Source organism: Artemia sp. Qi Xiang Cuo, chromosome 1 (assembly GCF_049724085.1).
Source record: "Artemia sp. Qi Xiang Cuo chromosome 1, ASM4972408v1, whole genome shotgun sequence".
NCBI classification, from domain to species: Eukaryota; Metazoa; Arthropoda; class Branchiopoda; order Anostraca; family Artemiidae; genus Artemia; species Artemia sp. Qi Xiang Cuo.
In genome coordinates, this window is record NC_142794.1 from 38,520,126 (window position 1) to 38,534,045 (window position 13,920).

The following is a 13,920-nucleotide window of genomic DNA, read 5'->3' on the forward strand; positions in this document are numbered from 1 at the left end:
CTAATGCATTCTCAACCGGATTATACACATTTCAGCATGGCCCCGATATTAATTATGAATATGCTTGCTATCAGACGCATATGAAAAAAAAATATTTTAAAGTCGATGAGGGAATTCTTGAAAACAGCGAAAATTAATGAATTATGTGGGAAATTTAAGAAAACACGAGTATACCTTGCAGTTTTAGAGTCTCCGAATCGACCCCCCCCCCCCCCTCAAACACTGTCACGTCTTTCAATCCTCAATTTTAACCACCCTCCCCTTCTTTGTTTTTTAATCTGGATACTTATAGTCCTTAATAATTTGAAGTTATTTGTCTATATATCCTTCCATTAATCTTGAATGTGTATTGCAGCAAGGTCCCAGACAGAGTAATGCCGGTGTGAGACGAAGCTCCAATGAATCTGCGGCGCGGGTAACACCGACAGCCCTTGCGCGTCCTTTGTTACCAACTGGTTCAAATTTAGCGGTTCCAATTCAACTCAGAGATCTCTTAGAAACAGATTCGGAGTGGTCCTTCGACGTAATCAAATTGGAGAAGTTGACAGGGAAAAGGTGAGGGAAAACGCCGAGGGGAAATAAATTTTTCCTTTGAGAGATAAATTATTCTGTGTTGGTTCACTTGGTTAGATTCTGATTATTAAATTGTGAAAGTTTGAAAATAATCACGTTTTTGATATCCTTTTTGCAACCATATCTTCGTACTGCCGAAAAAATTAAAAAACAACAACAACAAAAATAAAAAGAATATTTAATGTATGATATACAATCTTTGTTAGGTTGTTTAACCTTGTCTTGAACTTTTTTCTATGGAATAAATCTTCTAAAAAAAACACTGTTCTGATTCAAACTACACATTCTAACTACAAGTATCCTACTTGTTCAGAGGAGTGACGGGAAAAGGGGCAAATTAACAAAAGGGGATCTTTGATATCATTTATATCCAAGCGTCTAGAAATATGAGAAGAGTAATATATCTAGAATCCTCCGAAAACCAAGAATTTTTTTTGGTGTGGGGTACACGAAAAAACTTCAAAAACTACATCAAAAATTTGTTTATATGCATATTGTTACGTTTTTAAGAGTAGGACAAAATTTCGGTGGGGTAGTGAAATTGCGGTTCAAACCCAATATCCCTCCCTCTGGATACAACCTTGCCTCTGAGCATGCTTTACAGATAACCCCTTCGAATTGAAAATATATTCGAATAAACATGTTGCATATTTTTTCGATTTCGGTTGCAGAGACCGGCATAAATTTGGCTCGTGTCCAAATTTAATATGGTAGTATTCACACTGCACCAAAGATACGTATGCAAATGTGTTTTTGTCTTAAATTTATTCAATAATATTCAAGAAATAAGGCATTAGTATAACGATGAGCCTAAAATCCGTTTCTTCGTCGATTAGTAAGAATCCAGTAGCTTGAGGTCCTGTGCTTTTCTATTTCGAATACTGGTGTTTCCCTTTTTCAAATTTTATTAGAGGATAATTGAGTCTCCGCTCGAAAATATGGGGCCCAGGGGTAGATCCACCGCTCCGGCAAGTTTAGAGGATAGAATTGCCACTTGTCGCTGTAAAAACTGACCAGCAATTGAAGCGTTCATTCGATACCCTCTGCACGAGCAATATATATATATATATATAGTACTAATTTTTATTGGAATAGTTGCAAAAATGACAGCATGTCAGAAATGACATCAATGTCAAATATTACATGATTTGTTAATCAAGTTTTGACAGAAGTGTTTATCCACTTGATAAAATATAATGTTGTTCCCTATCATCAGTAGTCTGTAGTTTGACTAAAGGTCGTAGGCTATTAAACTTCTAGACAGAGATAGCAACTATTTGTTTTCTTCTTTTTCTTTTTTCCAATTTTTCCCTGGAGGTATTAGATTCGAAAGCTTGAATTTGGATTATAAAACCAAGTTAAGGCGATCAAGAAGTTAGAAAAAATAAAGTAATTGAACTAGCGAAAATTTGATAGAGAAAAAGTTTTTGCTCAAATTAAAAAAAAACATGTTTATTATGAATACAAAAACTAAAAGTAAAAAAAGAATCTAAACAATTTAAGCTTTTGTAGATTCATTAGCCTATACAAGAAACGCAAACGTTGAAGAAAAATTTCATGCCTAAAAAATGCTAACGGTTTACTTCGAACGCCATTTCGATTCTGATTTAACAGCAACATAATATACTGTATTTTATTAGTCATAATGCCTGTTAAGATCTCTCGCCTAAGCTGGTTTGAATATATAAAGCTGTTCCTGCATGTCGTAACAATTGGTTACAATGAAAAATAGAAGGAATCACATAATGTAGGCCTGTCATGTCAGTCATTACTTGAGCCTGGAGCTCTTACACACATTACTTCTTCGCCGAAACTCCTTCCATGCCTTAACATAAAGGTAAAGAAGTTGAAATACTTAAGGCTTGGACCGGGGTAACTCTCCCTTACCAGCTGTTTCATTTTAAGAAAATAGTACTCGGGTTAATGCTCGTGGGAAAGCACAAAAAAAAACTACCGAAGCAAAGTCTTCTTTTTTTTTAATTCTTTTAACTTTTTTAATTTCCTAAAAAGGAATTAATTTTTTTAATTTTTTTTTATTCTTTTTATTCTTCTCTCTCTTTTTTAGTTCCTAAACTTTTTTAATTCTTCTCTCAGCGACTACTAATTTCCTAAAATTTTTATATTTTTCACAGGCTTTTGTTGCTTTAAGGAACACACTCCCTCCCCCAGGGCCCCAATTAATTCCTGCGTATGAATATTTTCTAAGCTATTTCTCCCTTGCACCTCGCACCAAATACTTTTGGAAATCTGTTAATTTCAGATTTTGTATTCGAAAGAGTGTAGCCCTGACTCATTTCTAATTTCCTTTTCTTAGGCCTCTTGTTTGGGCTGGTTTGACAATTTTGAGTCGTTTTGACGTACCACGAACACTAGGCTGCGATGAAGTAACGCTACAAAATTGGCTGACTTTAATCGAGTCACATTATCACTCCTCGAACTCATATCACAATTCTACCCATGCTGCTGATGTTTTGCAGGTGTGTATTTATAAACAATTATTTTGGATAATCTAATCTTTTTTGCCACTTGTGGAAATTGTATTTTACATCCAGTAAATTATTCACAATAAAATAAATAAAACACTGAAATAAAACAAAACACAATCGAAAACGTTTCAAAATACTCTAATTTAAAGCGTGATAAATCATTCGTGATTTACTGAAAACTTAAATAAATTTATTAAAGTGCTTATTTGATTTTCAATTTTTATTTGATTTTTTTTACTCTTGCAAGGAGTGAATTTAAAAGGAAGAATACATTGATGAAGAAACGATGGCTAGTAAAAACTAAAGTAATTATTAAAAATATACTAATATTGATAAGTTTGAGCAGCATTAAACATTTTTTTTATAACTTTAAAAATAAAACTATTAAATCTTTTTTCCAGTAAAGTGTTAATGGCAATTTAGCCCAGGGGCTGGCGGTCTATGGCTGAAGGGTTCTTTAGTGACCCGTTTACTAATTTCAAGTAACCCACTATAGTTCCGAAAAAGTGTGATGTATAAAAAATTAATTTTAAATCATACAAATAAAATTAATATTTACAAAATAAATACTAAGAAGAACCTTTTAGTTCAACGACAAATTTACGGTAACGATAATAGGCGAAATGTCGAGACGTTCTCCGAATAAGTTTTACCATTATTAGGCGTATGGTATGGGTCGCTCTTTTAGTTTAGATAATGTTCAGCAGCGCAAGCCAAGTGACGCGGTTACGTAGTTAAATAGTTATTACACAGTTACCTAAGAGTGTGTTCGAGCATCCGTTATCTGACTTATCCGCTTAATATTACGTTCCGTGGGTGTAATCTGTAAAAGATAAAAACTAATACTTGTCCGGCAATTTGCCAATTTAAACTTTATGGGCAACTAGGCGAATAACAACATTAATCACCTGTACTCCGCTTAAACATAAATTATTTACAAACCCTTTAAAGTGTATCACATTTCACAATTGTTCTGACCTCTGTGTCACAGTGACGGTTCTGAAATCGCTTGTGCCCAGGGAAAAATGCTGATTAGCCCCCCCCCCCAAATACGGGCACACATCCGTATTCTTTTACGTTTGAAAATATACTAAGTCTCAGGGTTTGAGGTTGAATTAGCCCCTTTCCAGCCTTTCTTACAATTGTTCGTTTGTATGATGATGCAGGGGAAAAAGTCTATGAGAGACATACCGCTCTCCACTACATCTACACAAAGCCGTATGCTATGATTAATGGCAACAGCAGCCCTTAAATACGAATTTGGACACCAGTCATTATCCTATGAGACAAGTCCTCGCAAATCCTTTCAGGCAAATACTGAGAAAGCCATTTGTCAGAGATGTAAGCTACATGCCGTGATTTTTTATTTCGATATTACAAGTTTAGCCTCAAAACCTATAATTACTAACTTCACAAACTCCTAAATACCAACGCATATGGAAACAAAATACCATGGCCCTTAAATCATACGGATACAAACCCTTGCGTGTTTCTGAGTTCGACGAGGTGTAACATGTCCATGGGTGCCCATAAGGGGGGGGGGGCAGGGGGTGCCATTCCCCCTCCCCCCGACTGAATGATGCTGCCTTATATTTGTATTAATTTAAAAAACTTTCTTCACAAAACGAGTTTTTTTCAAAAAAAAGTAAAGAGCTCCATTAAGCCAAAAATGGGCAGAAATGAAGTCAAGTAATCGTCCAAGCGTAAAACTACCACAAATCACTATCAACAAATAAATGAAACTCAAAACGAACAGAAATTAGAATAAATAGCCCAGTCAAAGTCAAAACTAGCAAAAATTAACATTACTAGGGCTGACAACCCCATGCCTTCTCAAGACCAGAACATACTATAGGCTTTACTGAAAAAAAAAACAAGACAAAAAACAAGTGACCGTAGATTGTCAGTTTTATATACCTATACTGATATTTGTTCCTCAAAGTCTTAAATGTTTTGCATTTATTTAAGTAAAAAAAGTGAAAACATTTAAACATATTTTGTTTTCAGTGGAGCGCAAGTTATGTTCTGGTCTTGAGAAGGCATGGGGGTTATCTGCCCTACCAATATTAATTTTTGCTCGTTTTGAGTTTGACTCGGCTATTTATTCTAATTTCTGTTCGTTTTGTGTTTCATTTATTTGTTGATAGTGATTTGTGGTATTTTTACGCTTGGAAGATTATTTGACTTCATTTCGGTTAACTTTTGGCTTAATGGAGCTCTTTACTTTTTTTTGAAAAAACTTGTTTTGTGAAGAAAGTTTTTTAAATTAATTTCTGTTCGTTTTTTATTGATGTAGTCATTTTCATGAAAAAAATAATATTTCATATCTTTTCGGTTTTGTTTTTCTATAAGAATCAATACTTTGGTTTGCTATTTGTATGTTTAGAGAAACTTTGGGCCAATTGCATAATTGTGGGGGTGGACATGCACAATATCCCTACAGACATAGTTGCTGGACCGTTCTACTATACCGCACAAAATAGTTGTCTCAAAATTTTGACTAGATGTATTTGGGAAATAAATCGGCTATTGAAACGGACTGATTTCCCTCCAATCTCTTTTTAGTCTTAGAAAGGACCCTAGAACTTTTACTTTTGAATTGCATTAGCTTCTTCAAAAGTTTTAATGATATTTCTAGCTATTATAGAGTGGTGCTGCCTATGATATTGCTTATATGCCTTTTTGAAAACCTGAATGCATACAGTTTTTTTCATTTCATTGGAACTGCCCCTAAATGCTTCCTAAAACTTTCACCTTAATACTCTAAACGTCATTAGTTACAGTAACTGTAGTTGTAGTACTAAAAGTATACACATAGTGCCTTCGGGCTAGTTCAGAATCCCCCACACCTTACTCTTAAAGGTCTAATTTAATAGTATAAGTTGTTCTTGAGATATTGCTGTGTCACCTTTTTGAAAGTCCACATGCTCATGGTTTGTTTTGATTTAGTTCAACGTCTGCCTAAATATTTCTTATATTTGATTACTGAAGACATTGTTATATTCTCTTTGAATTATTGGTTACAAAATGACTATCTCAAAATTTCGATCGAATGTGTTTGCGGAAAAGAGGATATCAGGGAGAGGGGGGCGGGGCTTTTTTCTTTCCTTTACACTTGACTCTTAAAATGGAACTAAAACTATACATTTCCAATCAAATGAGCCTCCTCTAAAGTTCAAAAGACCACCCCTTCATAAAACCTTACATGCCCCCAGGGCATGACTTACAACCATTACCCCCATACTCTGGGGGGTTGTGTCAACCCCAAAGGCCGTGCTATGAGATCTTCGGACTATTTTTGAACAAATGGCTATCTCAAAATTTCAATCGGATGCATTTGTGGAAAATATGACGTGAGGGTGTGTATAACTGCCCTCCGATAAATTTGACTCTTAAAAATGACACATAAACTTCCGATTTCGATTTCGGGGGGGGGAGTTTTCCCTCTCATCACTTTGACTCTTAAAAAGAGCACTATAACCTTTGATTAAAAATCCAATGAGCCCTGTCCGAAGTTTATACGACCACCATTTCTATAAAAACCTTATATGCCTCCAGGGTGTAACTCACAATCCTTGACCTCAGGGCTATGGTGGGGGGGGGCGTGTATCTTCAAAGACATAATTTCTGGACCTTTCAACTACGCTGAATAAAATGGCTATCTCAAAAATTTTGATTGGATGTGTTTGGGGAAATGATTGGTGTAGAGGGGAGGGGGTTGCCCTCCAATCAATTTTGAGTGTTAAAAAGGCCAGTAGAACTTCTGATTACCAATCAAATGAGCCCTCTTCAAGGTTTTTACGACCACCCTTTCTATAAAAAACAGCCTTACATCCCCCAGGGCATAACTTACAACCCTTGCACTGAGGGTCGTGTGTGTGTATGGAGGGGGGGGGGTTGTCATCCTCAAAGTAATAATTACCGGATCTTTAAACTACGCTGAACAAAATGGTTATCTCAAGATTTTGATCGGATGTGTTTGGGGAAATGATTGACGGTGGGGGGGGGGGCTAGTTGCCCTCCATGAGCTCTTTTTAAACATTCTATGACATTTCTTTCTATAAGAAGTGCCCTGATCTAAAAAAAAATAATATATTGTGCCCACATCGCACTTTACTTAGGCAGCGCTCTCGCGCTGCCTATGATTTTTTTTTAGATTTCTATTATGCAGCATTGGAAGTGCCAATAAGACCAGCTAGCCCCCCCCTAAAATTCAGCGTATGGACGCCCATGAACACGTCCACCTTTTTTCAAAATATATTTATTATTAAATGGATTATTTGTGTAACTTTACGTACCTGTTCCTGGGGTGACTAAACTTATTCTTCAAATTTCAATCTGATGCCTTGTGGGAGTGCTTGGAGGAGAAAAGGTTTCGATAGGGTGGTTCCGTGCCATCTGTTTGGTTTTCTCACTTTGGAAGTGCACTAGATTTCGGAGTATATTATTGTATGAGCCCCCCCCCCTCCCAGCTTCCACGATTGTCCACTCGACAGGATGAGAAGCGAGAGGAAAAATTAATTAATGACACATGGGAGGCATATCGTCCTTTACTAAGTCATTATTGCGTTAGCTGTTATATGTTAGAAACTGGGTTGTGCAATGTGTTCTAGGTTTGTCTCGTTTTTTTACATTGAATGATATTAACTAGAAAGGAAGCATTTTATTAAAAAAACAAACGATAATACTTTCCTATCTTGTTTTATAAATACAATATGGTATAGATGCCCTAATGTTTGTAGCAAATAACATCCAGACTTCCAGACCTGAGTTCTAAAATACAAACACGTTATGATATTTTTTTATCAGCATCATTACTTAGAGCTGTCTTACAAAAACATAACGCCTGATATATGATAGGTCATGTCAAATGTAAATGTGATTTGTAAAGTGTAATTGCGCAATCTAAAATTGTAAAATGTAATTTAAACAAGGAAAATATTATTTTGATGATCCTTGTAGTCTATTTATTCTTTAATAGGAAGCTTGCTAAGTTTTCAGCAAGGCCGTACCCAGGATTATATTTTGGAGGGGGTTTTACTAAAAAAAAAATTCGAGGGGCTGGGGGAGGTGTTTACACAAAAACCTAAAAAAACGCATACAAAATTTATTTATATCCATTTTTGCTACGTTTTTACGAGTCAGACAAAAATTTCGGCGAGGGAGGGGATCAAACCGGACCCTCCCCCCCCTGGATACGGCCCTGGTTTTCAGTAAAGCTTAGAAATATGAAACAAAAGAAAATCTAATGAACTTTGGCCGCTGTTACTATTAATGGAAATCAGTTCAGTTTCAAAACAGTTGAACAGCTTATCTGAAAATGTCTATGTCAGTGCATAATTAGACCCTAGTTCGTGGAAATGCAGAACATGTTGAATTTCAGATGAATTGGGTTATCCGTAAGTTCGAAAACTTAAAAAAGGGAGAAATGGCCGAAATAGAGGCTTCAAAACAGATTAGGACGACGGATTAGGATTAAAAGACTAGAAGGAAGAGATATGCTTAAAATATTAGAAGGATTAAACTTAAATTGCTCAATACTGTGATGAGTTTGTAGTAATAGTAGGAGTATTTCAAAGAGATTTAGCTCCTGATACGTGTGTGCAGGTCAGGTACTTAGAGTGAGAATCTGCGTATTGTCCAATGGGAGGAAGGAGGTTGAAAGCACGAAAAAAAATTATAGTCTTAGGCCGAAGTTTCCGTACTTTTTAGAGGAACGCATCCTTTGAAAGAATTTCACGAGGGGAACGCCCCTTCCTTCCTGCTCCTCTTATGTGTAGGTATTTATCTTCTTATAGAAATATTTCTGACATATCCATATTACTAATTTGATTTATTGGTAAATGTCCTGTTTGCTAAAATTAAGTAATAATTTAATTAATTATTTTAATTCAAATTAATTTTAAATGTTACAATTTCGTTCCTAAGAGCTACTTCTTTTTTTCAGTCTACTGCCTATTTCCTAGTCAGACCGAGGATTAAAGATTTATTAGATCCTCTTGAACAAGCTGCCTCATTGATAGCTGCCATCACCCACGATATAGATCATCCGGGAAAAACAAGGTAAGTACCCTGCCTTACAAATTTTGATTTTCATTTTTATTCCTTTCATATTCTCTCAGTCTTTGTGATCAGATCACCACCAATAGAAATCGATCCCTAGAGGTAACGGCATGTGTCCTTAAAGAGCAAGTAATGTGCAAATATTGGGGCTTCGGTGTATTTTTCCATAGTTATATGCCGTTTAAGGGGGGTAGGGGGCTCGTGGAATGTTGTCACCAAGTGGCCATGACTAGTTACAATTAGGGTATTGATATATAATTTGCCTAATGTTATGCTAATTTTGATGTAATTTATGCCACATAAATCATTAGATCCTCTAAATATACCCACATTGGTTAGACGCTGGAAGAATTCTACTACTACTACTAACAACTCACCGAAGCACCAAGCCGCCTGAGGCCAACACAGCTACGAGCGCTCCTCCTCAATCCCAATCTATTCAAAGCCTCCCTTTTTACACTCCCCTCCCCCCCAGGAAGTTCCCATTTCCTTTAAATCTTTCTTTAAGACGTCTTCCCACCCCAGATGAGGACGAGCTGCTTTACGTTTAGCCCTAGATGGTTGGCCGAAAAGGACAATCTTCGGCAATCTGTCATCCTTCTGCCGCACAACGTGCCCTAGCCATCTTAACCTTTCTTTCTTTATAGCCCCAGAAAGCGGGATTGAACCACATTTTTCGTACAGACTAATGTTTGAAATGCGGCCAGTCAGCTGGGTACCCAGAACAGAAATGATTGATAGAAACAGTTTTAGCGCTGGAACAAAAGTAACTCTCCTCTGACATTCAGGAGCGCAGCTAGGATTTTGAGGAGAAGTTTGGGGGAGGGAGGGATACAAAGAATGGGTCGACAAAATCGTCCGGCAACTGTGGACACATAAGCTAAATTTTCAAGGTAATTAAGTAAATAGGAGTACCCCCTCTTAGCTGCGCCCCTGCTGACACTATCTCGGAGGGATATTCGCATAGTTGGGTAGCTTTCTGAATTCTTGGAAGGGTAGGACTTTTGACAATTTAGGAAGCAGGGTTTACAGCATTCCTTGCTATTGTGGTAAGTTCTACATTGGCCGAACTCAACAACAGTTCATGGAACACATTATTGAGCACTACAATTCAATTAATAAGGCTCTCAAATTTAGATAGCCTTCGAAAACTTTTATTTCGGCTTTGGCAGAGTATATTTTTCACCATTCTGACCATTTTGTACAGTTTGAGGAGGCTACAGCCATCTGTAACGATTGAGGCTGAGCACAACGGGCTAGAAAAGCCATAGAAAAAATTGTAAATATTTCAATGAATAAAAGCACTGGAACTTTAAATATTGGCTCCATCTGTGATATTATTTTAAAAAATATGCCCATTGTTGATAGTTGCAATGATGTCTTGGAAAATCACCGGGGGATCAGAGTAAAAACAAGAACAAAAGGAATGGCAGCATTGAATGCCAACAAAAGGATTGTTTCCCAACAAAATAAAAAATCGGCTTATTATCGGCTTATATATTGGTTTTATATTTTTATTGTTTTTAATTTTTGATTTTATCCGCTTTCTTTTTTCATGAAGAAGTGTAGCTTTATAAAGGTGAAATATCCGACAGGATTGTTATCTTTTTTTTCTTTCTACTGATCATAGACCCGTTGTTCGGTTTTTTCTCTCTTTGTTTTATCTCATTTTTCAGCCTCCCTGAGCTGTTAGTTACCTCTATTCCAGTGCTAACGGTATAAAGGGTATTTTTAAATAGTATGAAAAACTGATAAGAAAGAAAACTAACAAAAGCAAAAAAAAAATACTTTTAAAGCGCCAACATCTGTTTCCATCCAGTTTCGTATTTGCTTCAAAGCTTATAGAGTTTAATAGATTGTATATATTCGAAAGTGATAAGAGAGCCTTGATGCTTTAAAATGGGCTTAAAAGAATCAAAAACTACTTCTCTGACAGTACAGCAATCCCCAATAGACATAAAAAAAAATTAAAACAAGCCCAAATTGAGCATAGCTCTAACTCATTGTGCCTTCTTGGCAAAAGTTTCTCTTTTATTTTTGGTCCAGTGCAAAGACATATCCAGGATTCTTGTTAAGGGGAGGTTTTTTAGGGGAAGTGGAGGTGCAAAACAATTGCAAAACGTATAAAAAATTTTTTTATGTACATTTTTATTACTTTTATACATTTATACATTTTTATACATTTTTATTACTTTACGAATCGGACAGTTTTTTTTTGGGGGGGGGGAGAGGGGTAAAAAATGGTAACCCCTCCCTCCTGGATGCAGGCTAGGTCCAGTGTAAAGCAAAAGTAAAAAATAGATGCAGCTAAATTTATATATTTATTTTTTCTTCAATAATCATATGCTGGGTAGTGTAAGATGGCGTTAGTTGATTTTACTCATGGGCAGACTTAAGTTTCTCTAAATCTTTGGGTAGATATGTAACAATATTTAGAAACTTAAAAAACCGGCTGTCAACTCAAACTAGTGTAATTTATGTTATTAATTTCTATTTATTTATTTTTTTAATTACCATGGACATTAAAATGAAGACGTCTTTGGCCCCCTGGCTCCATCTTAAATCTATTCATACCTGAAAATCAGGATCTTCTATGATTTTTGTTTTGGTGATTGCGCAATTCTTATGATTTTTTAATTGGGTAAATTGTCTCCTTTGTTGCCAAACTGAATCGTAAAAGGAAACAAGCGTAAACTTTTCTAGTTTACAAACAAGCCCAGTCAAATGGTAGTAGTACCCAATTTAACTGCATGTGACTATTGGTCGATACAACAATCAATTGGGCAGCATATTTTCCAATGTGCAAGTGGAAAATATGCTTAAATTAAGTAATAAAAGTGATACTGTTTGAATCAGAAGAAAATACGGATTCTATTAATATGCCAATAGTCAACTAAAGGGATAAATATAGCAGAATAGAATAGCCTAATTGGGTTTTCTAAAAAAGATACTTTTGTAGTTAGGTCACTCAACTTATAATTTGAAGTTTTTAATCTTGAATAATGTTAATGATACCCATATTATCCTAGCTTAGGTTTATGGCAGTACTTGCTTTTTTGCTTTAGCAATCAGGAAAGATAAAGTTTTTAGAACTCATTGATTGTTGAAAAGTGCGATTTTTGGCATTCCTGTATTTTCCAATCAAATCTGCATTAGATAATATTTAGGAACTTGGACCTTTGTTTCTACTTAAACTAATGTAAATTCCTTGTTGGTTTTTAAGTTCATTTTGTCAAGAAAATTGATTGAAAACTGTGATTTTTGAAGATTCTCTATTTTCCATTCAAATTCACATTACACAATATTTTGGAATTTAAACCTTTGTTGTATGCTCAAACTAATGTAAATTACCCATTGTTTTTAAAATTCAACTTTTTCCCCAGTTTTTGAGAATTAAAAATGCCTTAAACAATATTTAAGAACCTAGGGCTTTGCTGTCTTGCGAAACTCTTCGCTATGTGTTTTTTAAGTTAATCTTTCTTTCCAAGAAAAGTGAGTGAAAAGTGTAGTTTTTGGAGCATTTTCCAATATAGTATATCCTCATTCAAGACCGTATCCACGGGGGGGGGGCGGGGAGGGGGGTGTACTGATTTTGACCCTGCCCCTTCGAAATTTTTCCCGACCCGTAAAAACATAACAAAAATGCGCATAAACAAATTTTGATGGTTTTTGTAAAAGTTTTTTTGTACTCCCCCATCCAAAAAAATCCTAGATACGTTTTTTCCTCAATATGGCAAGCAAATAGAATAGTGGACTCGTTGGAGTTCGATGAGTAATTTGATCAATAATTAATCAACATCTCTTGCACAACAGTAAGAATTGTGATTTATAGAGTTTACTACTGAGTGCAGGGTCACCCCCCCCCCTAATGGTTTATCACTATTTCTAGTGATTTTTATATTGCCTAAACAAAAAAAAAATCTAAATCAGCACGTAAATCACTAGATTATTGAAGAAAATCACCAAATCAGCCAAAAAATCACTAAAATCTAGTGATTTTTTCCTCACCGGATGCCAACTCTGACTGGGTGACATAAAATATTCATAAGTTTTGTTCAAAAGGAGTAAGGGAAAGATAAAAGAGAGGAAATGTTAATACATCTGTTATTATATGTATTATTTATTGGAAAAAAAAGACGGAGCAATAAACGAAAAAAAAAGAAAAAAAAGAAAAATACACATAAACTTAGCAGTTATATGCATGATGGTTTTTAGTGGCGAACGCTGTAGCTAAAATCTAAATCAGCTCTTAGAACAAATTACGAAGGCGAGGAAGAAAAAATAAATTATACACTGTACTGCAGTACGTGACGTGTTTTTATTTTTAAACTCCAAGTACTGAACAAACATAAGCAATATGAGCGTCATTGCATCAAGCCGCAATCGGTAAAAAAATTAACACAAATAATCATCAGTGAATCAAAAATACACAGTAGATAATCATATCAACTAGTGTAAATATTACAAGACACGGTAAAACAATTAAACGGCACTTTCGCCCGCTGTTCTTGAACTCAGATCACTCTCAATAAATGATTCATTTACTCCGATATACATAAATATCAGAAACAAGGAAATTATTCAATCACGGATTTTTACATCTTTACTTAAAACAATATGCTTAAAAGAATGGATAATTAATAAAGAGTTAAATTATTAGTAATATACGCAATATATTATCAGAGAAAAATTGACACCAAGATCGAGAATAACGAGCGTCACTTAAATTGGACTCGTACGAAAAGAGACTAAATTATCAATCAGTTTAAAAATTGCCACAATTACACTAAGCGCGAAA

At 35.4% G+C, this 13,920-nt stretch overlaps 1 protein-coding gene across 5 annotated transcripts in view; it reads left to right on the top strand.

The window, feature by feature from the left end:
- Pde8 (phosphodiesterase 8) overlaps positions 1-13,920 on the top strand; it is a 335,405-nt gene that overhangs the window by 288,899 nt on the left and 32,586 nt on the right. For all 5 annotated transcript variants that reach the window (XM_089102287.1, XM_089102216.1, XM_089102070.1 and 2 more), the window contains 3 exons: positions 356-555; positions 2,888-3,050; positions 9,007-9,122. In XM_089102287.1, the coding sequence (XP_088958413.1) occupies positions 356-555; positions 2,888-3,050; positions 9,007-9,122 (479 nt within the window). The remainder of the gene's footprint in view (positions 1-355; positions 556-2,887; positions 3,051-9,006; positions 9,123-13,920) is intronic.